The sequence below is a fragment of the Armigeres subalbatus genome, chromosome 3 (assembly GCF_024139115.2).
Source record: "Armigeres subalbatus isolate Guangzhou_Male chromosome 3, GZ_Asu_2, whole genome shotgun sequence".
Taxonomy (NCBI): Eukaryota; Metazoa; Arthropoda; class Insecta; order Diptera; family Culicidae; genus Armigeres; species Armigeres subalbatus.
Genome location: NC_085141.1, coordinates 297419769 through 297444929, shown reverse-complemented (window position 1 = coordinate 297444929; position 25161 = coordinate 297419769). Strand labels below are relative to the sequence as shown.

Here is a 25161-nt window from a genome sequence, read left to right as displayed (position 1 = left end):
CATGTACTTTGTCTTTGACGCATTCACCACCAGTCCAACTTTTGTTGCTTCACGTTTCAGGCGGGTGTACAGTTCTGCCACCTTTGCAAATGTTCGGCCGACAATGTCCATGTCATCCGCGAAGCAAATAAATTGACTGGATCTGTTGAAAATCGTTCCCCGGCTGTTACACCCGGCTCTCCGCATGACACCTTCTAGCGCAATGTTGAACAACAGGCACGAAAGTCCATCACCTTGTCTTAGTCCCCGGCGCGATTCGAACGAACTAGAGTGTTCGCCCGAGATCTTCACACAGTTTTGCACACCATCCACCGTTGCTTTGATCAGTCTGGTAAGCTTTCCAGGGAAGCTGTTCTCGTCCATAATTTTCCATAGCTCTACGCGGTCTATACTGTCGTATGCCGCCTTGAAATCAACGAACAGATGGTGCGTTGGGACCTGGTATTCACGGCATTTTTGAAGGATTTGCCGTACAGTAAAGATCTGGTCCGTTGTCGAGCGGCCGTCAACGAAACCGGCTTGATAACTTCCCACGAACTCGTTCACTAATGGTGACAGACGACGGAAGATGATCTGGGATATCACTTTGTAGGCGGCATTAAGGATGGTGATCGCTCGAAAGTTCTCACACTCCAGTTTGTCGCCTTTCTTGTAGATGGGGCATATAACCCCATATGGCCATATAATTTCCGCAGATCCGTAGCAAGACACCACCCTTTCTCACCCATTCTATCTTCCTCACCACGCTGTGCTCAAGCCAAGCACCACCACCACCAAGTGCAGGGTGGTTTTTGATGGGTCCAGCAAGTCTATTACGGGAATCGCGCTCAATGATTGTCTCATGGTCGGAACGACTGTGCAAGACACGATGTATTCCATGAACGAGATAGCTCACGTGGCCGATACCGCCAAAATGTACCGGCAGATCTGGGAACACCCCGAAGATTCAACGGATATTCTGGAAAGGCGAGACAGATTTCGCCATTTGCCCCTAAGAACTCACTACGGTGACGTACGGCACATCCAGTGCGCCGTATTCAGCAACACGATTCCTACAGCAACTCTCCAACGAACACTCGAAGAATGATGGGCATATCCCATCGAAGATCGGCAAGGATTTTTATGTGGACGATTTCTTCAGCGGCTCCGACACAGTAGAGGGTGCAATACAGTTACGATCCGGAGTGCAGAATATTTTCAGGATTCGAGCTCAGTGCTAGTGAAATACTGTCCCACATTCCGGATAAATTGCAGGACAAACGGTCGATTGTGGAAGTGGACGACATCCAGGGCTCTGTCAGTCAGCACACTCGGACTAATGTGGCATCCTGAGTCAGACACGTTCCGATTTAAAGTTCCCGAGAATCTACCAATCACCAAGTATATCGTTGAATCCGGGATGTCCAAGCTGTTCGACCCATTGGCCATTCTTGGGCCACTGGTAATCCGGGAAAAAGTTTTCGTCCAACAACGAACTGTGGAAAACGAACTTAGACCGGGACGAACCACTTCCCATCGCACTCAACGGCTAGTGGGAAAGTTACAGACTTGGTTTGGCACCTCATTTCTCAATCTCTCGCTTGGTAAAAGCTACAGGCGCAGGAGCAAGCAATACAAGCATACGTCTGCATTCGAAGCACCGGCATGGATGGTGCCATCGCTTGCCGTCTCCTAACCGTAAAATCAGAGATGCATTGGAACACGAGAACGCGTGTTCGTGTTCAAAACGTTTTGAACACTCATAGCACACTGTCCAAAGAGCACTGACCTAACGTAGCAACTTGTATCCTAACTTAACTGGCTGTTCGGCCACATTGAGAGTTAACGTAAAGTCAATGTCAACTTCTCTCCACGAACAGCCTAGATAGCCGTGTGGTGTCGGCAGCTGGTTATCTGGCTAAGAATAATATTACGGATTGCCTGTTCCAGTGGTAAAAGTCCACCATACAGGTGACCCCTAATTTTCGGTGTGATGCGGCTTTATGCTTACCGTGCCTACGAATGAATGATTAGGGGGGTCTAATAAGAACCTAACCGCAAACGGAGCCTGTGAAGCACCAGGGCCCCTTTCACAGTATTTTAGCCCTCGCTGCGCTAACCGGAGCTCTGGCGTAGTTGACTTTTTACTTCTCCGAGACAATCGGCTACTTTTATTCAACCTCATCGTGAGGTTAAATAAGAGTAGGGTTATGAATATGTGTTTTAATTAGTTTTCAACAAATTGTCACCTATATGGTTTCGCATTATGCATATTTACAATGTGCTTTGTGTATGTTACCTATAAGGATTCGCATTATGCGTTTTTCACAGTGTACTCTGTGTCTCGCCTTTGACGTTCGGCTTTGGCTACTCTTGTTCAATCTCAACGTGAGTGTGGGGTTATGAATATGTGTTTTACTTAGTTTTTCAACAAACTTCCACCTATATGGATTCGCATTATGCATTTTTTTACAATGTATTTTGTGTTTGTCACCTATATGGATTCGCATTATGCGTTTTCACAGTGTACTATGTGTTTCGTCTTTGACGTTCGGCTTCAGCTACTCTTGTTTAATCTCAACTTGAGGTTAAATAAGGGTGGGATTATGAATATGTTTTTTACTTAGTTTTCAACAAATGTTCACCTATATGGATTCGCATTATGCGTTTTTTTTTACAATGTACTTTGTGTTTGTCACCTATATGGATTCGTATTATGCGTTTTTCAAAGTGTAATCTGTGTTTCGTCTTTGATGTTTGGCTTCAGCTACTCTTGTTTAATCTCAACTTGAGGTTGAATAAGGGTGGGGTTATGAAAATGTTTTTTTACTTAGTTTTTTTCAACAAATTGTCACCTATATGGATTCGCATAATGCGTTTTTTTTACAATGTACTTTGTGTATGTTACCTTTATGGATTCGCATTATGCGTTTTTCACAGTGTACTCTGTGTCTCGTCCTTGACGTTCGGCTTCGGTTACTCTTGTTTAATCTCAACGTGAGGTTAAATAAGAGTGGGGTTATGAATATGTGTTTTACTTAGTTTTCAACAAATTGTCACCTATATGGATTCGCATTATGCGTTTTTTTACAATGTACTTTGTGTATGTTACCTATATGGATTCGCATTATGCGTTTTTCACAGTGCACTCTGTGTTTCGTCTTTGACGTTCGTCCATTGTTACGTCCTCTGTGTTTTTGTGACACCTCTCTTTAGTCCCTAGCTGAATGCGTCCCTAAGGCACGGCAAATGCTGGGTAAAGCGTACCATTGGTACTTCGCGTACCTGAAGGAATAAAATAGACCCCATCTCGCGGTCCTTAGCCTCTTACCCAGCAACTCCTATCCCTACCTCCCCGCGGTGCTGGCCGGGATACGAGCAACCTTAGGGAAGATCGGGTAACCAACCCCGGTGGGAACTATGGTCGTATGCTGACAGGGAAGGGGGGTTTGCTCCTCTCCGGAGGTGCAAATCTTATTGAGCGTCTGTTCTCCATGTCAGGATCGGCTCACAACAGCGTCTGTTCTCCATGTTAGGGGCGGCTGATCATCGTCCGAGTGCCAGCGAGGGACTCTAAGTAAAACTGTGCACCATGGTCCACCGGAAATAAGGAGGAATGGTCCTCCGGAAATTTAGGGGGTTTGGTGTCAGGCCCTGCAAGCCAGCCTTTAAAAAATCTTAAGCAACGAACAATCAACAAGAGAGTACGGACCGGAACCATCGGCGAAGACCACTGCGACGAAAAGGGACTAGCGATTGGAAACTCGGTTCGTGGAACTGCAAATCTTTCAACTTCATTCAACTTCATCGGGAGCACACGCATACTCGCCGATGTGCTCAAGGACCGTGGATTCGGCATCGTAGCGCTGCAGGAGGTTTGTTGGAAGGGATCAATGGTGCGAACGTTTAGAGGTAATCATACCATCTACCAGAGCTGCGGCAACACACACGAGCTGGGAACAGCTTTCATAGTGATGGGCGATATGCAAAGGCGCGTGATCGGGTGGTGGCCGATCAATGAAAGAATGTGCAAGATGAGGATCAAAGGCCGGTTCTTCAACTTCAGCATAATCAACGTCCATAGCCCACACTCCGGAAGCACTGATGATGATAAGGACGCATTCTACGCGCAGCTGGAACGTGAGTACGACAGCTGCCCAAGCCACGACGTCAAAATCATCATAGGAGACTTGAACGCTCAGGTTGGCCAAGAGGAGGAGTTTAGACCGACTATTGGAAAGTTCAGCGCTCACCGGCTGACGAACGAAAACGGCCTACGACTAATTGATTTCGCCGCCTCCAAGAATATGGCCATTCGCAGCACCTACTTCCAACACAGCCTCCCGTATCGGTACACCTGGAGATCACCACTGCAGACAGAATCACAAATCGACCACGTTCTGATTGATGGACGGCACTTCTCCGACATTATCGACGTCAGGACATATCGTGGCGCTAACATCGACTCTGACCACTATCTGGTAATGGTTAAACTGCGCCCAAAACTATCCGTCATCAACAATGTTCGGTACCGACGACCGCCGCGGTACGACCTAGAGCGACTGAAGCAACCTGATGTCGCCACTGCATACGCGCAGCATCTCGAGGCAGCGTTGCCGGAAGAGGGTGAGCTCGATGGGGCCCTCTTGAGGACTGCTGGAATACAGTCAAAGCAGCCATTAACGACGCAGCGGAGAACAACGTCGGGTATATGGGTCGAAGTCGACGGAACGATTGGTTCGACGAAGAGTGCAGACAGATTCTGGAGGAGAAGGACGCAGCGCGGGCGGTCGCGCTGCAGCAAGGTACCCGGCAGAACGTGGAACGTTATAGACGGAAGCGGAGACAGCAGACCCGCCTTTTCAGGAGAAGAAACGCAGCCTGGAAGAAGCGGAGTGCGAGGAGATGGAACAGCTGTGCCGTTCTCAAGATACACGCAAGTTCTATCAGAAGCTCAACGCATCCCGCAAAGGCTTCGTGCCGCGAGCCGAAATGTGCCGGGATAAGGATGGGAGCATATTGACGGACGAACGTGTGGTGATCGAAAGGTGGAAGCAGCACTACGAGGAACATCTGAATGGCGCTGAGAGTACAGGCAATGAAAGTCAAGGCAGCGGAGGAGATGACTACGTCAGTTCAGCGGACGATGGAAGCCAACCAGCCCCACCTTGAGGGAAGTTAAGGATGCCATTCAACAGCTAAAGACCAATAAAGCAGCTGGTAAGGATGGTATCGGAGCTGAGCTCATCAAGATGGGCCCGGAAAAGCTGGCCACTTGCCTGCACAAACTGATAGTCAGAATCTGGGAAACCGAACAGCTACCGGAGGAGTGGAAGGAAGGGGTTATATGCCCCATCTACAAGAAAGGCGACAAACTGGAGTGTGAGAACTTTCGAGCGATCACCATCCTTAATGCCGCCTACAAAGTGATATCCCAGATCATCTTCCGTCGTCTGTCACCATTAGTGAACGAGTTCGTGGGAAGTTATCAAGCCGGCTTCGTTGACGGCCGCTCGACAACGGACCAGATCTTTACTGTACGGCAAATCCTTCAAAAATGCCGTGAATACCAGGTCCCAACGCACCATCTGTTCGTTGATTTCAAGGCGGCATACGACAGTATAGACCGCGTAGAGCTATGGAAAATTATGGACGAGAACAGCTTCCTGCGAAGCTTACCAGACTGATCAAAGCAACGATGGATGGTGTGCAAAACTGTGTGAAGATTTCGGGCGAACACTCCAGTTCGTTCGAATCGCGCCGGGGACTAAGACAAGGTGATGGACTTTCGTGCCTGTTGTTCAACATTGCGCTAGAAGGTGTCATGCGGAGAGCCGGGTGTAACAGCCGGGTACGATTTTCAACAGATCCAGTCAATTTATTTGCTTCGCGGATGACATGGACATTGTCGGCCGAACATTTGCAAAGGTGGCAGAACTGTACACCCGCCTGAAACGTGAAGCAACAAAAGTTGGACTGGTGGTGAATGCGTCAAAGACAAAGTACATGCTTGTGGGCGGAACCGAGCGCGACAGGGCCCGCCTGGGAAGCAGTGTTACGATAGACGGGGATACCTTCGAGGTGGTCGAGGAATTCGTCTACCTCGGATCCTTGCTAACGGCTGACAACAACGTTAGCCGTGAAATACGAAGGCGCATCATCAGTGGAAGTCGGGCCTACTACGGGCTCCAGAAGAAACTGCGGTCGAAAAAGATTCGCCACCGCACCAAATGTGTCATGTACAAGACGCTTATAAGACCGGTTGTCCTCTACGGACATGAAACATGGACAATGCTCGAGGAGGACTTGCAAGCACTCGGAGTATTCGAGAGACGGGTGCTTAGGACCATCTTTGGCGGTGTGCAAGAAGACGGTGTGTGGCGGCGAAGAATGAATCATGAGCTCGCCCAACTCTACGGCGAACCCAGTATCTAGAAGGTAGCTAAAGCCGGAAGGGTACGATGGGCAGGACATGTTGCAAGAATGCCGGACAGCAACCCTGCAAAGATGGTGTTCGCTTCCGATCCGGCAGGTACGAGACGGCGTGGAGCGCAGCGAGCGAGATGGGCAGACCAGGTGCAGAACGACTTGGCGAGCGTGGGGCGTATCCGAGGATGGAGAGATGCAGCCTCGAACCGTGTATTGTGGCGTCAAATTGTTGATTCAGTGTTATCTGTTTAGATGTTAACTAAATAAATGAAATGAAAATGAATGCGTGTGAGTCTACATAATTGGCTTTCCTATAAATGGTTCCATTCTCCTTTCCAACTTCACTTCCTCTTCCTTTCCCCTTTTCACTTCCTTTTCCGTCAGGTAAATGATGAGAAAGGCCAGTGAAGGCGATGGCACAAATCTCCCAAATTGAGGGGAACGTGCCTCCTGAGCCGACGTTCTGATACCTGATACACTGTTCCAAGAGCACTGACCTAACGTAGCAACTTGTATCCTAGGCAAACAAATTCAAGCGACGGCATGCTACACATTTTTCGGCTGGTAATGGAACATGTGGGCATCTAACAGATAGAAATCAAGCATGCTCGTATGTTTTTGCATACACCCGATTCTGTTTTTACACGGATTTTTGTTACACGGCCGTGTAAGAGAGAAATCATAAAACTTTTTTACACGGATTTTCAGATTTTGAACTTGATAGTAATTTCCCTCATCGTGAGTGGATTGTGAACCTTCCAAGTCTTAGCAACTCCTGGCTGATGAAGCTAGGGAGCACCACTGCTCTATAGGAGCTTTAGGTGCCAGACAAAGGCTCGCAACGCGCACTGTACAGGGTCGTTTCTGTTGGGCGATCTCTGGATAAATCCTAAACAATTAGGTGGACTGACTTACCACTTACCTTTCGATATCGGCAAACAATGGATAAGGGAACAAAACACCAATGCTAAATTTCTGTTTAGTTATTAAAGAACTACTATAAATTGACTTGTAGTAACATTATGGGAATTTATTTATTTAACAAATCGTACTAGCACGAAAACTTAATTATTCTAGGTTTAGCATACTTGCGCAAATTATTAATTAGGGACACTTTTCACTGTTGCGGCCGTTGCTCGTTGGTCGACATGGATGTGATGCACTGGGACGGACTTTGACGGCGGGAACTAATGGCACCGACTTGGGTACCGGCGTGGTGATGCTGAAGACACGTGGTTCAACTTTCCGGCGGCAACTCGGCCCGTGTATCGGTGGGCCTGGCGTTTCACTGATTCTGCAGGCCCGGGGAGCGGTACCTTGTGCACTGTTTTCGCGAGTGTTTTCTGATCGGGTGGGAACGAAGCAAATTGGTCGGAAACAAGCAGTATTTTAGGCGGTCACTTCACTAGCGTCTTTTGCTACTAGTCCCGATACACACTATGGTGGAACCTTACTGGGTATTGTTCACCTCGACTTCGGATGCACTCGCGACGTACGACGTACGATTTTGTTCTTTCGGACCGCAGAAATGTCGTTTACTGCCACACAGATGCCACCCGATCGACCGGATTAGAAAATTCACTAAGTTTCCGATCACTTGATCCTTAGTGTTACGATGCGAGGATAGTCGAGAGAGATAACATAACAACAATTAACTTTATTTGGTACTCATAACTACATTAATTAAAGAACATATTAAAATGTGCAACCGGCGTGTTCTGTTGTTGTAGCCTCGCTACATGACGTGACGTGCATCCGGTTGATTGTCAACTGTCAGTTGGCTGTCGGGTGACAGCCGTGAAGAAAAGGCGAATAGGGTGGTACTCCAACACCTCCCCTTTTAGTAGAGTTGATACGGTTCGTAGCGGATAGGTGCATATCGCTGTCTCGATGAGCGACGCAGGAGCGCTTCATTAGGGTCGGCTGGTCTAGTCGGAACTCGTACTCGACGTTGTTGATTCGTTGGCTCAAAAGCTCCTGCAGAAATTCCCGTTGCATTTCCGAGAAACCTTCTGGTTCAGCTGGTGGACGTTCTATTGCAGCTGCGGCAGTGGAACCATTCGATTGGTTTAGACCCCAAGCTCCTAACAAGAGGTCCAACGGAATATTTGGTTCAGCTTGACTTGATGCTACGTTGTCGTCATTGTAACGTTTCCGCAGTTGGTTACTGTGTGAGCGGATAAGACGTTGCTGCTCTGGAAGCCATACGTTGTACATAACTCTGCCTATACATGGAAGCCATACGATTTCACCTTTGCACCAGGTCCAGTTGTTGCCATGGTGTACTTGGGCATACACATTGTCTTGCACTTCGAAGGTCTTGTCTTTTGCACCATGTTTCTTGTTGAACTGGCGATCTTGGTTGCTGTTTGTTGCTTTGGAAAAGTTGCTCGGTGGTCGAAGAAGCTCCAAAGATATACGCATCGGACGACCGATCAGAATTTCAGCAGGTGATTTTCCACCAGGTGCACTCCTACAGGGTGTTGATCGGTAGCAGGAGAGGAAAATGTCGAGTGCTTCATCTAAGTCTTTCCCTCCCGCTTGGATTTTCTTAACGGTTCTCTTAAACGTGTCAACAAAGCGCTCCGCCTGTCCATTGCTTTGAGGATGAAACGGTGCTGTTTTGAGGTGCATGATCCCATTTGCCTCACAGAATCCTTCAAAAGCGTCACTTGTTAGTTGCGCTCCGTTATCGGTCACTAAAACTTCCGGCATTCCAAATCTACCGAAAATTTTCCGAAGGCTAGCAATCGTTGCGGCGGTGGTAATACGTTTGGTTGGAATCACTTCCGGCCATTTAGAGAAAGAATCAACAACAATCAGGAAGTACGTGTCGTTTAGAGGGCCCGCAAAATCCGCGTGTACTCTCTGCCATGGTTTTTCGGGAATTGGCCACGATTGGAGCTTAGTTTTGGGATCGGATTTCGCAACCGCGGCACATTGCTGGCAAGCGCGTACAAGATCGGTGATTTGCTCATCGATGTTGGGCCAATAAACATAACTGCGTGCTAATGACCGCATACGATCAATTCCAGAATGTCCTCTATGGAGTTGCTGGATGACCTTCTGCTGCAATGTTTTCGGTACCACAATTCGGTCAATGTACATTAGTACATCTCGAGCACAGTAGAGCGATTCTCGACGCAGAAAGAACTGATGAGCCTCCGGAGTTCCGGAGAGAGATTTTGCGTCTTTTGGCCATCCGTTTTGCACAAACTTAATAACATTTTGCAGCGTCCGATCCTGACTGGTCTCAGCGGCAATCATTTTATATGATACCGGGAGTTGTTCGATTGATTGACAAACAATGTTACAGATGACTGTTTCGACTTCAATGGACGCAATAATGAAGTCCTCGTCTGGCTTAACGTGTGAATTTATTAGACGAGAGAGGATGTCAGCGTGGCCGAAGTGATCTGTTGATATGTACTCTATACGGAAGTCATATAGAAGCATTGTGAGCCCACCTTTGATGGCGATTCGCTGTGTATAGAGGTATACCACGCTTTGACCCGAAAATCGCTAATAGTGGTTTGTGGTCGGTCTGAAGAACAAAGTGCCTTCCGTAGATCATCCGATGAAACTTTGTGACCGCATACACCAACCCCAGAGCTTCCTTTTCTATTTGACTGTAGCGGGATTCGGCTGGTGTTAGGCTTCGGGATGCATGATAAATGGCTTTCTCTTGTCCGTCTGGAAATCGATGAGCAATGCGGGCACCAATGCCCACGTTCGACGCATCTGCTGATACAACAATTTCAAGGCGAGGATTGTAGTGCGTCAACATAAGCGGTGATTGGAGGATTTCCTTGAAGCGATCAAAAGAGCGTTGGCAGGCATCCGACCAACGGAAGGTGGAACTCTCTTTTAGCAGTTCATCAAGCGGTTGGCGAAGTGTACGCATTTCTCGAATGTACCTTCCATAATAATTTATCGCACCTAAATACGATCGGAGTGTCGAGACATCGTGAGGCGGAGGCATGTTTATAATTGCCTTCACCTTATTTGGGTCAGGACGTGTACCTTCAGAATCCAGAAGTTGGCCCAAATACTTCACCTGGTGCATGAAAAACGACACTTTTCAAGCTTTACCGTGAAGCCATATTCTTGCAAACGCTGTAGGACAAAGTACAAATTCCGCTTGTGTTCTTCGGCATTCCGACCGCCGATCAAAATATCGTCGAGATATGGGCATGTACCTGGGATACCGCTCAGCATGGCATCCATAATCTGCTGGAACGCTCCAGGTGCAGTCTTAACACCGGGAGACAGACGGTTGAAGCGGTAGAGACCCTTGTGGGTGTTGATTGTAAGCATTTTTTTGCTTTCCTCATCGACGTCAACTTGCAAATATGCATCTGATAGGTCGATATGGCTGAATACTGTGCATTGCGCCATTCGATTGAAAATGTCCTCCGGAAGTGGTAATGGGTAGCTGTTAGATTCAAGGGCGTTGTTCAATCCGGTGGAAAAATCCGCACAAATGCGAACGGATCGATCCGGTTTGCGGACCACAACAATTGGAGCCGCCCAATCTGCATAGGTTACCGGTGTGATGATGCCTGAGTCTTCCAGTCGCTTCAACTCGTCCTCAACGATGGCCTCCATGTTGTACGATACTGGCCGCTTGGGTTTGAATATCGGCTGAGCGTCCGGCTTGAGTGTGAGATGCACTTGTGTTTTTGTGCAAAGTCCCATACGGTTGGTAAACACGTGGAAACTTCTCTTTCAGTTCGAGCACCTGCTGATCTGGTTGTGGACTGTTGACCAGCTTACAAAACGATGAGAATGGAACGTCCCAGAGCCCAAACTCATCCATGAGGTCTGAGCCTAAAACATTTAGGGAAAAGTCAGCTGAACACACGTAACAATTACCTTCCTTTTGAGTTCCGTTGATGGTATACGATGCTCGAAACATGGCTGCGATACCCAACTTTTGTCCGGAAGCTGTTTGAACTTTGCAGTTCGGTGGAGATGTTTGAGGTGCTCCAACATTGATCCAATTTTGTTTCGAAATGATGGTTATGTCGGAGCCCGAGTCCAGCTGCAGTTCTACTGGAACTCCGTTGATAGCCGTCTCCACATATCGCCGGCTGCGATTAACATTCTTGACTGTCACAATCTTTGATGCGTACTTCTTATTATTTTGCTGCTTCCTTCTGGAGCCAGATTTGGATGCGAAACAGGAACAGTAGCTGTCCTTATGGCCGGTCCGACCACATTCATGGCACCTATGGTTCTTGAAAGTGCACTGACTGGAAAAATGCATGCCGCCGCATGACCAACACGGTGTTTTAGGCGTGTCGGATTTCTTGCCACCAAACTTTTCTTTCTTATGGCGGTTGCCATTAGGAGAATTCGCTCGAACAGCATGTGTTGCAGCAGCTCCGGCGGTGGGGGAAGATTGACTACCGATAAGAACGGTGTCTTTCTTCAAGTTTATCAAACTTTTGCACTCCTCCACTACTTTTTCCAGGGTGATATCCTGCGTTTCGTTGATCTTCGAAAGCAGGCGCATTCGTATGTCAGCATCCTTGGGTGAGCGTAAACCACACACGAAAATAAGGCACTTGAATTGGTCTTCTTTGAGCTCCTGCAGCTTGAAGTCAACACAAGCTCGGTTGACTTTGCAGGAGTAGGAGATAAAATCTTCGTTTTCGTCTTTCGCCGTCTGCAGACACTGATATCGACGATGGAAAGTTGAAACCGGACTACCAAAAATGGTTTTTAATTTGGCAACCGTTTCCTCGAAGGAAAACTCCTTTGAAAGCTTTGGAAGAATGAATGAAGTGTACCTTTCATGTGCGGCAGGATTGAGTTTACGAAGCAGCAGTCGTACTTTTGCGTCGTCGTCTAATTTGGAAGCATCCTTCTCGAAGAGGTCCGCATATCTGGAGAACCAGGCGTCGAAAGAGGATCCCTTTTCCAAATCGTAAGCGAATTCCGTGATATTGCTCGCTAGGGAATCCAGAATTAGTTCGTTCCGACTGGTATTCTGGATGTTCCCCTGAATGCTTGCCATTTGTTCTGCCATCCGGGTCATCAACGAGTGTTGATTGCTAAGCAGCTGTAGGATAGTTTCCTTGAACGGCTGATCCCCAGTCGAACTCGCTGCAAGAGCTGCTGCTCCGGGTGTAGGTCCAGGCATGGTGAAAACGACACTCGCGACGCGATTGTTTTAATACAATTGTTTTTACGAAAAAACCGGCACGACTTTTACCGACTCGTCGCCACTTTGTTACGATGCGAGGATAGTCGAGAGAGATAACATAACAACAATTAACTTTATTTGGTACTCATAACTACATTAATTAAAGAACATATTAAAATGTGCAACCGGCGTGTTCTGTTGTTGTAGCCTCGCTACATGACGTGACGTGCATCCGGTTGATTGTCAACTGTCAGTTGGCTGTCGGGTGACAGCCGTGAAGAAAAGGCGAATAGGGTGGTACTCCAACACTTAGGATCATTATTAACTAACGGACTACCGAAACGCGTGTTCAGAAAACTTGACTATCTGAAAAAGTCGCTGCCGCAATCGTCGCTCCTCCGGGCTGGTTTCAAAGATACAAGAGAGCCACATCTGGGCTCCCAACCTTTTTATACAATCCCGATTCCTCCTTCTATCCTATTTCGTTGGTGATCTTCATTCACCTGCCCAGTATGATGAAACCGCTGCGACGATGCATGCATTCCGGATCATTACGGGGGGGGGGTTACAATTTTTGTTTTGTGTCGGTTTGAATTTGAATTTCTTGCATGCAAGTCGTTTTATTTTATCATTTTAGATTAGATTATTTATTGATTTTAATTGGTTTTATTTCTATAAATTTGAGTTTTATATAAATAAGTTTTAACAAAATAACATTTTTTTTTTATAGTGATAGTTTTGCTTTACACGGAGAAACACGTTTACTCATTAATGGGTACTTTTTCTTTGCTATCTCTGTCTCTCTGCTGAAAAATTTACCCATTTTGGGAGAATAAGTGGATCTACTCATTTAAATGAGTAAATCCACTTATTCTTCCAAAATGGGTGAATTTTTCAGCAGAGAGAAAGAGATAGCAGAGAAAAAGTACCCATTAATGAGTAAACGATTTTTACCGGGTATAGTGATAGTTTATAGTGATAGTTTTGCTTGCGTACCAACCCAGCGCACACTGAAAAGTATTCAGAGTTCAAAACTAAGAACACCAAGGCACGCTCTTGGCTCATGTTCTGTTCAGGATGCATCTCTGCACCAAATTCCGAGTAGCTCCTATTCAAACCCTGTCGATTCCCCGCTTGGAGCTCACTTCTGCTCAGTTGTACCCAAGGCCGGATTTAGCCGGAAGGGGGCCCCGGGGCCTACAAAAAAAGTTGGTTTTGGTACATAAGATTTGTGGGGGCCCGGGGCCATGCCCCGAATGATGGAGGCATCTGTAATCACTAATCATTTCGCCGGTTTGGAAAATCCGGCAGATCTCATCTCGCGAGGCTTTGATCCTTGCGAGCTCACCAACGTCGCCTTTTGGTGGAAGAGCCTACTCCGGCTATCGTCCGACGCTTCGGAATGGCCAAACATGCTTGCAGCAGTCGCACGCTCAGTCGAATTATCCGATCGCACTCTGTTCAGTCGCTATTCGTCACTGACGAGACTTTCCGCGTCGCCGCTTATTGCCTCCGTTTTGTATGTCATTGTCGTTCCAAGATGGTTGGAGTAGATCTACAAGTTACATCGCCTCGCGAAGGTCGTACAAGAAGATTGCTTCAGCCACGAAATAGCTATAGTCCAGGCTGGAGCTGAAGCAGATCTTAGAAAATCACCCCTTAAAACTCAGTATCCGTTCATGCACGATAGACTACTTCGTGTAGGTGGCGGACTGAACCATTCCTAGTACTCGTTCACCCGCAAGCAATCTATACTCCTACCTGAAGTACATCCACTGACTTCACTACTCATCGACTCGGTGCACAAAAAACTCCTACACTCTGGTCCTCGTGCAATGATCGCACACATTCATGAGAAATTATAAAAATTTGCTGTAACAGAATAACAAATTCTGATATAAATCTGTTACTATCTACTGGTCGGGATCGTTCTGTGGTGAATCAGCTATTGAATGCAACTTCATTCCCGCAAACGCACCCAACATCGGCGGCCTTTGGGAGGCCGTGGTCAAATCCATTAAGCACCACTTCCGGAGAATTGTGGGTCTCGTTGCATTACCAAGCCATACATACTGTTCTCTCGAAATCAAAAGCTGCCTCAATTAGCGGCCGTTGACTGCAGTCTCGGAGGATCCTAGCAACATGGACGTTCTTACACCAGGGCACTTTCTTGTTGCGTCAGCTCTGCAATCCATACCCGAGCCCGACCAGTCCTAAATCCCCAGTAATCGGCATAACATTCAACGAAGAACCAATTCTGGAAATTCTGGTCTACGGACTTCATCCACCAACTTCAGCAACGATCCAAGCATTTCTTCCGGGAACCGAATGTTCTAGTCGACAAGCTAGGTTCCTAGACGACAACCTTCCCCCGCTCAGGTGGAGCGTGGGCCCTATTGCAGCAGTACATCCCGGTGCGGATAGACTAATCCGTGTAGTGAAGGTCAGACTTGCAACCGGCGCTGTATTCGACCGACCAATTGTGAAAGTATGCCTTCCCCCCATCGATGATGACCCTCGTTTCGTCTCCACTATTGGCGAAGTATCTGGCATCCAGGCCGATCCTGCTACCAACCTTAGATCATAAAGCCTGTCCACGTTAGATTTCGGACAGTTCGATTATGTACAATCGGTTTGTCACCATTCCATCAATTTGGAGTGAGCGAAAATATGCTGAAGGCAGCACATAGACCGGAGAGATTTAGCTGACATGTAAATGGATTGTCTCTGTAGTTTGTAAAAATGTTTAAAAATCGCGTTGAAAAATGGGTGTCCGAAATTTAACGTGGACAGGCTTTAAGTATTGTTTAGGAGTAGAGCAACCACCCAAACTACATTCCTGACATCCCACAGCAGCAAACCAGTCCCCGTTGTACTGATGGTACTACCTTTGACCAAGCAGTCCAGTGTATCGACGGCGATGCATTCGACATACGCAGTTCACCATATCCTGACTATAGAACCTCAAAGCATGCGATAGAAACACGATCTCTGCTAAATATCTCTACCTCGCACTGTTATCTCCCCGAGCACACGGTCATCATCATTATCTCAATCAGCACTGCGATTGATGGACACGCGAGTGATAAGGAGGGCTGGACATTTGGCGTGAAGAGCGGTGAGAGTTCGACCATATTTAAGCTCATTGACCCGAAGGAAGAACATCGCAGAAGAGTGCTGGACGGATCAATTCGGATCGATAGTCAGTCCAATTTCACCAAGTCACTGCGACGCACCAACCGCCGGCACATATCAATTTGTGTTTTATGTTTCGTGTTCTTTTCATTGTTAGCCATAAGAGTAAAATTTAATATACCTAGTGTTAAAGAATAAAGCGAATTTTGCATGTACTTAAGCCTAAATAAAGTGTAGTGTTTGAACCAGAACGTCGCGAGTTATTCGGTTCAATGTGAAAATTGAACATTAGAGATGGAAGAAAATTCTGAACCCTAAATGAAAGTGCATGCAAGTTCACCACAATACGGCTGGAACCTAATCGATGTTTGGGGCTGGAATCGACAACAGAGCTATTCGAACTGAGGAGATTGGGCCAGTTCCGATCAAGTATTATGATATGAACTTTATTAGATTTAAGTGAACTGTTGAATTCGAATGAAATCCTTTCATTGGGGGCCTGGGGGACGCGTCCACCGCAATATAGTTCAAAAATTGCACTACCAATACTGCACCACCCATTAAATTGTTACACCACATGATTGGAATTTTGCTATCATCTAGTCTAAGTTACTGAAATTATAACTATAACTCCGTTACTAGTGGAATTCAAACAACGAATCATTAGGCAGAGTTGACAGATATTAAACTAATTTTCAAATAAAAGTTCTCAGATCTAGCATTTTGACGAATTTGGCAGGTTTTGTTTTATTATTGTCAAGGAGCTTTTGTTGACCAGATTTTATGAAATTTGGCCACTGTAATGTTGGCCTAAACGATAAGATCTAAAATGGAACTTCGAATCATATATATATTTATCATCAATTGAACTCAGTGTACTACATACTCACCACATTTGTACTCTCTCTCATGATTAATAAAAAGATATGATCAGTCGATCTTCAGCCGTACTCTGTGCGGAGACAAAAACGTGAACTAAAGGTATTTTTTATTAAAGCGAATTGAAAGTGTCTTATTAGCTAAATTACAACTAAAACCTTAAATTGTATCATAACAATTTGGCGACGAGGAAAACCAGTATCACCGTATCGATACGATTAAAGCAGTTTTAAATAAATATTGAAAACTGTGGGTAAGTTTGTTCAGAGTTTCTTTGAAGTAAGGTAAGATTCAAGGAAACTTGTGCCGCAGACAGTTGTTTCTGGCCAAAAACAACTGTTGAGCGAAGATAGATCTGCGCGATTTAGCATATATCAGCTACCAGATTGTGTTTTACGTATTCTAAAATTGTAAAAAAAAAATTAATGGATTATTGGCGTTGTACTAACTCCATTTTGTTTTACTTATATCTTTCAATAGGCAGTATTCTCTTTGTATGCGGCGCTCTTGGTGGAGCACTCACTAAACTAGGAAAGCGACCAAATTCTTTGATGGAGTGAGATCCGTTCTAACGCTTAGTTGACATTCAAATTCAAGTTAGCTGAGGCCGACAGAAGAGAGCGAAATCTAATAAAACTGGAAGTGAGATACGCATCGGATATCTTCGTGAGAAAGAAGCAAAGATAAAAGTGAGAAGTGAGAAGCTGTATGCACTTCTGCATTAGTCGGTTGGTGCGGCCGATGAATCTGTTGCTTGCTGTTGTTGTTGTGAAATTCTGCTGTTGCTGCTGTTGAAGAGTCAGACGTTTGGTTCAATCGTTGGGACTTGAATGCTGGATCGTTGAATTTCGTTGGACGGTTAGGAATATTCATCTAGTAGAAAGCACTGCCGAGTAAATCCGATCGGTTGTTTGGGACGTAAGTTGCGGTATCCGTAAGTAAAACTTTTGTTTTAAAACATATTGAGTGTTTTGCGGAATGGCGATCCCAGGAATGATAGGGTCTCTTGACCATTATATTATTGGCAAATCGTTCAGCAATTATATTGAACGTTTCGAAATACTATGCAATCTGAATAAAGTGACTGAGGAAACTAAAAGATTGTGGTTCATTTCATTGAGCGGCGATGATGTGTTCGATGAAATTAAGCTTTTATTTCCGTATCAAGAGGTAAACACCTTGCTTTACGACGATATTATTAAGAAACTGAAAACACGATTTGACAAAACCGACCCTATTTTAATGAAAAGATACCATTTCTACAACCGATCTCAAGGACAAAACGAGTCTGGTGAGAACTTTGTTCTAGCGATTAAACTTTAAGGACTTTAAGAACGAGGCTATTCGGGATAAGCTGATATTGGGTTTGCGAGACAGTGATTTACAACATAAACTATTAATGGAAGATGAAATTGAATTAGCTGCTGTAGAAAAGACAATCGTTAGTGCTGAATTAGCCGCAAAACAAAGAAAAACCATACGTGAAAACAACGAAGGCGTTTCTAGTGTTCTATCGGTCAAACATCGTAAAACTGTAATATTCATTCTTCACACATTTACACTGTAACTCCTTTAGTAACACTATCTGGAACTATCTTCATTGACTTTTTCTTCAAGATCTGCAACACGAGAAAACACGAGAGAACGCGACGGACTTTGGGATTTTCTCTAAATCTACGATAGCCATACTAGAGTTTCTAGTACAGGTCGCAAGGAGAAAATAAACTTTCTTGATTAGGTCGATAAGCTAACGGGGTGTACCCGATCGCGTCGACGTCAAGATTAAGAATTCTTTATTCAACGAAATTGATCCGGGTTTTATACCCTTCGATTTACAATCAATTCATTCATTACTTAAATTTGCTGATGAGACAGTTGGAGCGACGAAGTGACCAAAATGCATAGTTGTAAATTAATTGTTTCGAATGTTGTGATTGAGGGTCTTGCCCCGTTGTGTAATTTGATCCCTTCGCTGTATCGTTCTATCGAGCTAGAACGATGCGGCTCAGTGGTAGCGTACATCCAGATGGGTTGTGCTATTGCATAATATGCGCTTAGTGCCAGGCTATTGACTTTGCGTTACGATGGTTTCAAATAGAAGTTTAATGACTTGGTTTGTTTACTACTTTTTGCGGTATCATAATAAGAGTAGTTGATGTGTGGATTTATAAATGAGTAGGTTAATTGCTTTGCTAAGATTTTGGTCGAAGTGGTATACTACAATCGTTTAGGAAGAAGAAATAAAGAGTATAAAGATAACTACAACAATCAAGTAGGTACAGATCACGTAGTAGGAGTGATAGTAATGTTAGAGAAAGTGCTAACAAAGCTTACAATAACAACGATCGTTACACTGGTGATGCAAGACGTGATAGACAAAATTGGAATAATCATTATAACGCAGTGTGCAATTATTGCAAAAAAAAGGACATATTCGTAAGCATTGTCGTTTGTTAAGCAGAAATTCGGTTAAATTCGTAGAAAATGAACAAATAGTGGCGGAAGTTCCAAATACAGATAAGTTTAATAGAATGCGCCTTCAGGAATCTAGCGACGATTCAGACATTAGTTGCATGAAAATAGGTAGTGTAAACAGTGTCACTGATCCCTGTTTAGTAAAGGTTTGTGTTGAACAACAAAGTTTATTAATGGAAATTGATACTGGATCAGCGGTGGCAGTAATCAGCGAGGTTTTATACAAAAAACAGTTCTGTTCCATTCCTATTTTGGATTGCAAAAAAAGCTGGTTGTAGTGAATGGCGCAAAATTAACAGTAATAGGACAAATCATCGTACAAGTAGCTCTAAACGGTCGTACTAGCACAGAAAAATTGATAATTTTAAAAAGCTCTGTTGATTTTGTTCCTCTTTTGGGAAGAGACTGGTTGGAGAGATTTTATCCCGACTGGAAAAATGTGTTTATAGCTCCCGAAACAGTGAAGAGCTTGAATGCTGATAGAGAACCTAATGATACAGTTGGTATGCTAAAACAAAAGTATTGTAAAGTTTTTACACAGACAAACAGACATAACACATAGAATATTTACTCATCAAATTCATCGTCGTTCAAACACTAACGACATCTGTTAATTTCAGTTAGTTGGGCAAATCACGAACCAGATGGCGGTAGTGAGCAAACGTCAAACTCAAGCAAAAACGATGCGCGCGCCACGAGTGATCGATTGGCCAACTAATGATTATTTGAATTGACCAGTAAATCAGTGAACGATGGGAATTTGTCGAGTGTTATGTCTGTTTGTCTGTGGTTTTTACTAAGGACTTTTTCGAACCTATTGTAGGCTTTGAGGCGGATTTGATGTTTAAAACAGAGCAACCAATTTTTAAGAAAGCCTATCAGGTGCCGTACAAAATAAAAGAGTTCCTGGAGCATTTGGACATGTTAGAAAGTCAAGGAGTTATAACTCATATTCGAGCAAGTGAATGGGCGTCACCAGTGATTGCAATACCTAAGAAGGATGGAGACATAAGAATGGTAATAGATTGCAAAGTTTCGTTAAATAAAGTTCTTGTTCCCAACACTTATCCCCTCCCACTTGCTCAAGACATATTTGCGTCTCTAGCAAATTGTAAATTCTTCTGTTCGCTTGACTTAGCCGGAGCATATACTCAGTTGAAATTATCGAAGCGTTCTAGAAAACTCGTTGTTATTAACACAGAAAAGGGTTTGTATACATACAACCGATTGCCTCAGGGCGCGTCTTCTAGTGCCGCTGTATTTCAGAGAGTAATGAACCAGATTTTAAAGGGTTTAGATAAAGTTTGCTGTTACTTAGATGATGTGCTAATAGCGGGAAGAACGTACGAAGAGTGTCTTGAAAAACTAGAACTTGTATTACAGAGATTGGCTGATGCTAATATAAGCGTAAATTTCAAGAAATGCATTTTTTTTTTGTGAATTCCCTACAGTATCTTGGACATTTGATTACATCTGAAGGTTTGCTACCTTCACCTGAAAAAATATTGACTATTGCTAATGCTAAAATTCCAGAAAATGTCTCAGAATTAAAAGCATTTTTGGGGCTAATTAATTACAATAATAAGTTTATTCCTAACCTTTCGTCAAAACTAAGATGTTTGTATGAGCTTTTAAAGAAAAATGTTCCTTATTCATGGACAGATAATTGTCAGAAAGTATTTGACGAAAGCAAAAACAATCTAGTCAATTCTAATATTTTAGCTTTTTATGATCCTAGTAAACCATATTGGTTGTTGTAACATGCGTCTTCATACGGCTTGGGTGGCGTTTTAGCACAAGTTGACAATAACATTGAAAAACCAGTTTGCTTCACGTCATTTTTATTATTGCTGTTCCAGAGAAAACTTTCCTCTTTACGGTTCAATTTTTAAGCTACCGCAGCTGTCACTTCATACTTTCTCTTTGCTGCTTGGCATGGCTTTCTACGATGACAACGCCAAATATCAGATTTTTGTTTCAGTGTATTGAAAATTTTCAGGCTTGCGGTAGAACTTTGACAGCTGCGGAAGAACTTTACGGAATCCGCAAAATGGAAAATTTTGAAAAGATCCGCAATAAATTGTGCGCAGAGGAAATACCCGATTCTGCACTTAGAAGCTTTGGCTTTGGTGTGTGTTGTTAAGAAATTCCACAAATTTCTGTATGGACAAAAATTCAAAATTTTCACCGATCATAAACCACTGCTTGGAATATTTGGTAAACAGGGCCAGCATTCCATATATGTTACCAGATTGCAGAGATACATTATGGAATTATCCATATACAATTTTGACATTGAATATCGTCCTGCCTCTAAAATGGGAAACGCTGATTTTTGCAGTCGTTTTCCGTTAGTTCAAACAGTTCCAAGCAGTTTGGCACAAGAAAATAATAATAGCTTAAATTATAGTAATGAATTTCCATTGGATTTTGCTTAAATTTCCCAAGAGTCAAAGAACGACAAGCTTTTGTCGGAAATTATTGCCTTTATGACATCAGGATGGCCCAGAACGGTTCCCAAAGAATTCAAGGAATTCAAGGAGAAAAATTGGAATTTCTGGAAGGTGTTCTATTGATTGATGGGAAAGTAATAATTCCGAGTAGTTTGAAGAAACCTGTTCTCAAACTATTGCACGCAAACCATGGAGGTATTTCCAAAATGAAGCAATTAGCTAGGCGAAAGGTTTACTGGCAAAAAATGAACTCAAGCATTGAAGATTTTGTTAAATCCTGTGAAATTTGTGCTAAAATGCAGGTAATCAAAAAGCCTGCTGAACAAGAATCTTGGATTCCTACAACTCGCCCATTTAGCCGCGTACATGCGGACTTCCTTCATTTTGAAGGAAAGACTTTGCTACTTATAGTGGACAGCCATTCCAAATGGCTAGAAGTTGATATCATGAAATATGGTACTAGTGCTAAACTAGTTAACAAAAGGTTTGCCTCCCTTTTTGCAAGGTACGGATTGCCAGATGTGATCGTTACTGATGGAGGTCCTCCATTCAACTCCAGCGAATTTGTAAATTTTCTGGAGCATCAAGGAATCAAAGTGCTTAAGAGTTCACCTTACAATCCGGCTAGCAACGGACAAGCGGAACGAATGGTAAGAGTCGTAAAAGACGTATTAAAGAAGCATCTACTTGACAACGAAACAAAAAAATTAGACTTAGAAGATCGTGTTAATCTTTTCCTAGTTAACTATAGGAATAGTTGCTTAGGTTCGGAGGGAACATTCCCTACGGAAAGAATTCTCAGCTATAAGCCAAAGATATTATTGGATTTACTTAATCCAACTAAGTCATACAAAACATATTTAGACAAAACTCCTGCAAGGGCAAAGAATTTAGATGACGATGGAACTAATACATCAGATGAATTTGAAAAGCTTGTGTCAGGGGATATGTTGCTATATAAAAATATAAATAAAAATGCAATAGCCATTTAGGTCTAAATGCAAAATTTATTAAAAATGTTTCCAAAAATATTTTACAGATTTCGGTTGGTAACCACGTCACTACGGCACACAAGAATCAGTTAAAGATGATATACGTTCCCAAACAACGATCGAAAGTATACGTCACAATGAGAGAGGCTGCCGAGAAACGCAAGCGAGGATCTATCGAGGACGAAGATGAATTCACGGCTTTCCTGATATACCGTCGGTCGCTGAAGATGCGGGGCATACTAATAAAAAGTTTGCCCAAACAAGAAGTCCGATCATTACTCGATCTAAAGCAGCCTTGTCTACGAATTATAGTGCATCTGATTCCTAAATTTTGTAAATGGCGTGAAGAAAGAAATTTTCTATGAATTTGGCATTGTTATGCTATCAGATAAGTTATTTCATTTAGTTATTATAGAATTTATTTGAAATTGATGAATGTTTGCACTACACTGCTATGTTTAAGAATGTTTAATCTAAACTAGTCGATTCATGAATGAATTGTCTTGAAGAAGGGAGAATTGTTATGTTGGCCTAAACGATAAGATCTAAAATGGAACTTCGAATCATATATATATTTATCATCAATTGAACTCAGTGTACTACATACTTACCACATTTGTACTCTCTCTCATGATTAATAAAAAGATAAGATCAGTCGATCTTCAGCCGTACTCTGTGCGGAGACAAAAACGTGAACTAAAGGTATTTTTTATTAAAGCGAATTGAAAGTGTCTTATTAGCTAAATTACAACTAAAACCTTAAATTGTATCATAACAGCCACAATATGCTTTGAAATGCAAATAATGTTTAGGCCAAATTTGAGCATAATTAGTTATAGAAACCCCCCTGATAATAGTAGGACAAAACCTGCCGAAGCCGTCATTTCCCCTACTGAATTTCCGCCTAAAACTAAATCCGCGCGAAGCCCAAAAATCGTTATGTAATTCCACGCCAAATCCGCGAAATCCGCGTAGTCGCAACAACCCTGTATTTGGTAACAAAATATAGCAGCCAAACGGGTGTCCTACGAAAGGCTGAAACACATAAGGCTGAACACTCATAAGGCTGAACTCAAAAGGCTGAAATCCCGAAAGGCTTAAAGTCTCAAAAAGCTGAAAGTATTAGAAGGCTGCAATATATCGAAAGGCTGAAATTGATGGAATGAAATGAATTCCAACCATACGATATGTTGTACCAACTATGTTGAGTAGTTGGATAGTGAATAATGAATAAAGAATAAAGAATAGAGAATAAAGAATAACTAATAAATAGGAGAAGAAGAATGGAGAAGGAAGAAAGATGAAAGATTGAAGAAAGAACATAGAAGAAGGAAGAGGGAAAAAGTAAGATAAAGATGGAAGAAGGAATAATGATGAAGCAAGAAGAAACAAGGAAGAAGAAAAAAGGAGGAAGAAAATGGAAGAAGAGAGAGAGAAGACGGAAGAAGAAAGAAGGAAAAAGGATGAAAGATTGGAGAAGAAACATAGAATAAAGAAGAATGATAAAGTAAGATTAAGATGGAAGAATGAAGAAGGATGAAAGAAGAAGGAGCAAGAATGAAGAAGATAAAAGAAAAAAAAAGGAAAAAAGGGAAAAGGAAGGAAAATTAAGGAAGAAAACAGAACGAAAGAAGAAAGAAAGATGAAAAACAAGGGACAAGGAAGAAGGAAAAAAGAAAGAAGAAGAAAGGACGAAAGAAAGAAAAGGAAAAAAGGTTGAAAGAAGTAAGTAAGAAGAAAGAAGAAGGTAGAATGAACAAAGAATAGACAAAAAGGAATAAGGAAGAATAAATTTGGAAAAGGAAGAAGGTAGAGGAAAGAAGACAGAAAGGGAGGAAAAACAAGGTAATGAAAAAAGAAAGAAAGAAGAAAAAGAAAAAACACGGAAAAGGAAGAAGGAAGAAATAAGAAAGCAAAAGGAATGAATGAAGAAGGAAGAAGAAGAACAAAGAAAAATGGAGGAAGAAGAAACCAGAAAAAGAAGGAAGCAAGAAGGAACAAGGATGGCAGAAGAAGGAAGAAGGAAATAGGAACAAGAAAGGAGGAATTAATAAGGAAGAACTAAGAAGAAAGGTAGAATGAAGAAGCAAGAAAGAAACAGAAAGAAGAAACTAGAAGGGTTTAAGAAGAAAGAAGGAAAAATCATGAAAATAAATGGAATAAAAAAGTAGAAAAAAGAAAAAAAGAAAAAGGAAGTAGGAAGAAAGAAGGGAGAATAAAGAAGCAAAAAGAAGAAGGGAGAAAAGAGAAGAAAAAGAATGAAAAATAAGAAAGTAATCTTGGCAAGAATCAAAAACCAAATATGTACAAGAACCAAGAACAAAAAAGTCTTGTTCCTTTCTATGTTACCTCAACATAGACTAAAAAATAAGAATTCCGTATAAAAATTGAAAGACAACAAGAAGTTGCAAGAAGGTTGCGGATCATTTTGGTTTGTGCTCCTATTAACGTCAAATGTGAATTCTCCCACTAAAATTGGTTTCAGACGAATTTTCAGCCTTTCGAGTTTCAACCTTTTGTTATTTCAGCCTTATGTGAGATTTTTACTTTTCAGCCTTTCGTGTTCAGCCTTATGAGTTTTCAGCCTTATGTGATCCAGCCTTTCGTGGAAGACCCCAGCCAAACAATCAACCCTTCTTCAATTCGCTAATAAAAAAATCTTGTTTCC

At 43.1% G+C, this 25161-nt stretch overlaps 1 protein-coding gene and 1 long non-coding RNA gene across 3 annotated transcripts; one reads left to right on the top strand and one right to left on the bottom strand.

The window, feature by feature from the left end:
* Positions 1–7512: 7512 nt before the first annotated feature.
* On the bottom strand, positions 7513–12556 carry LOC134222580 (uncharacterized protein K02A2.6-like). Its single transcript, XM_062701742.1, has 5 exons — positions 11284–12556; positions 11185–11238; positions 10501–11081; positions 8241–9891; positions 7513–7751 (listed from the first exon to the last, which is right to left on the bottom strand). The coding sequence occupies exons 1-5, from the start codon at positions 12554–12556 to the stop codon at positions 7513–7515; spliced, it is 3798 nt and encodes a 1265-aa protein (XP_062557726.1).
* A 3943-nt stretch (positions 12557–16499) lies between these two features.
* LOC134224933 (uncharacterized) lies at positions 16500–25109 on the top strand. Of its 2 annotated transcripts, none has more exons than XR_009983110.1 (3): positions 16500–16826; positions 17054–17491; positions 22541–25109. It is a non-coding gene; the product is annotated as an uncharacterized LOC134224933 (long non-coding RNA). The 2 variants fall into 2 exon arrangements; XR_009983111.1 differs by having other exon boundaries at positions 17054–17507.
* Positions 25110–25161: the final 52 nt, after the last annotated feature.

Bases quoted from the DNA above. Each gene is read 5' to 3' on its own strand.
- LOC134222580 (XM_062701742.1), bottom strand. From the start codon at position 12,556: ATGCCTGGACCTACACCCGGAGCAGCAGCTCTTGCAGCGAGTTCGACT. The intron at 9,892-10,500 runs GTAAAGCTTGAA...CTCTATACACAG, and splicing joins TGCAAGAATATGGCTTCACG to CGAATCGCCATCAAAGGTGG. The intron at 7,752-8,240 runs GTGTTGGAGTAC...CCACCCGATCAG, and splicing joins CAACTCTACTAAAAGGGGAG to AAAACACTCGCGAAAACAGT.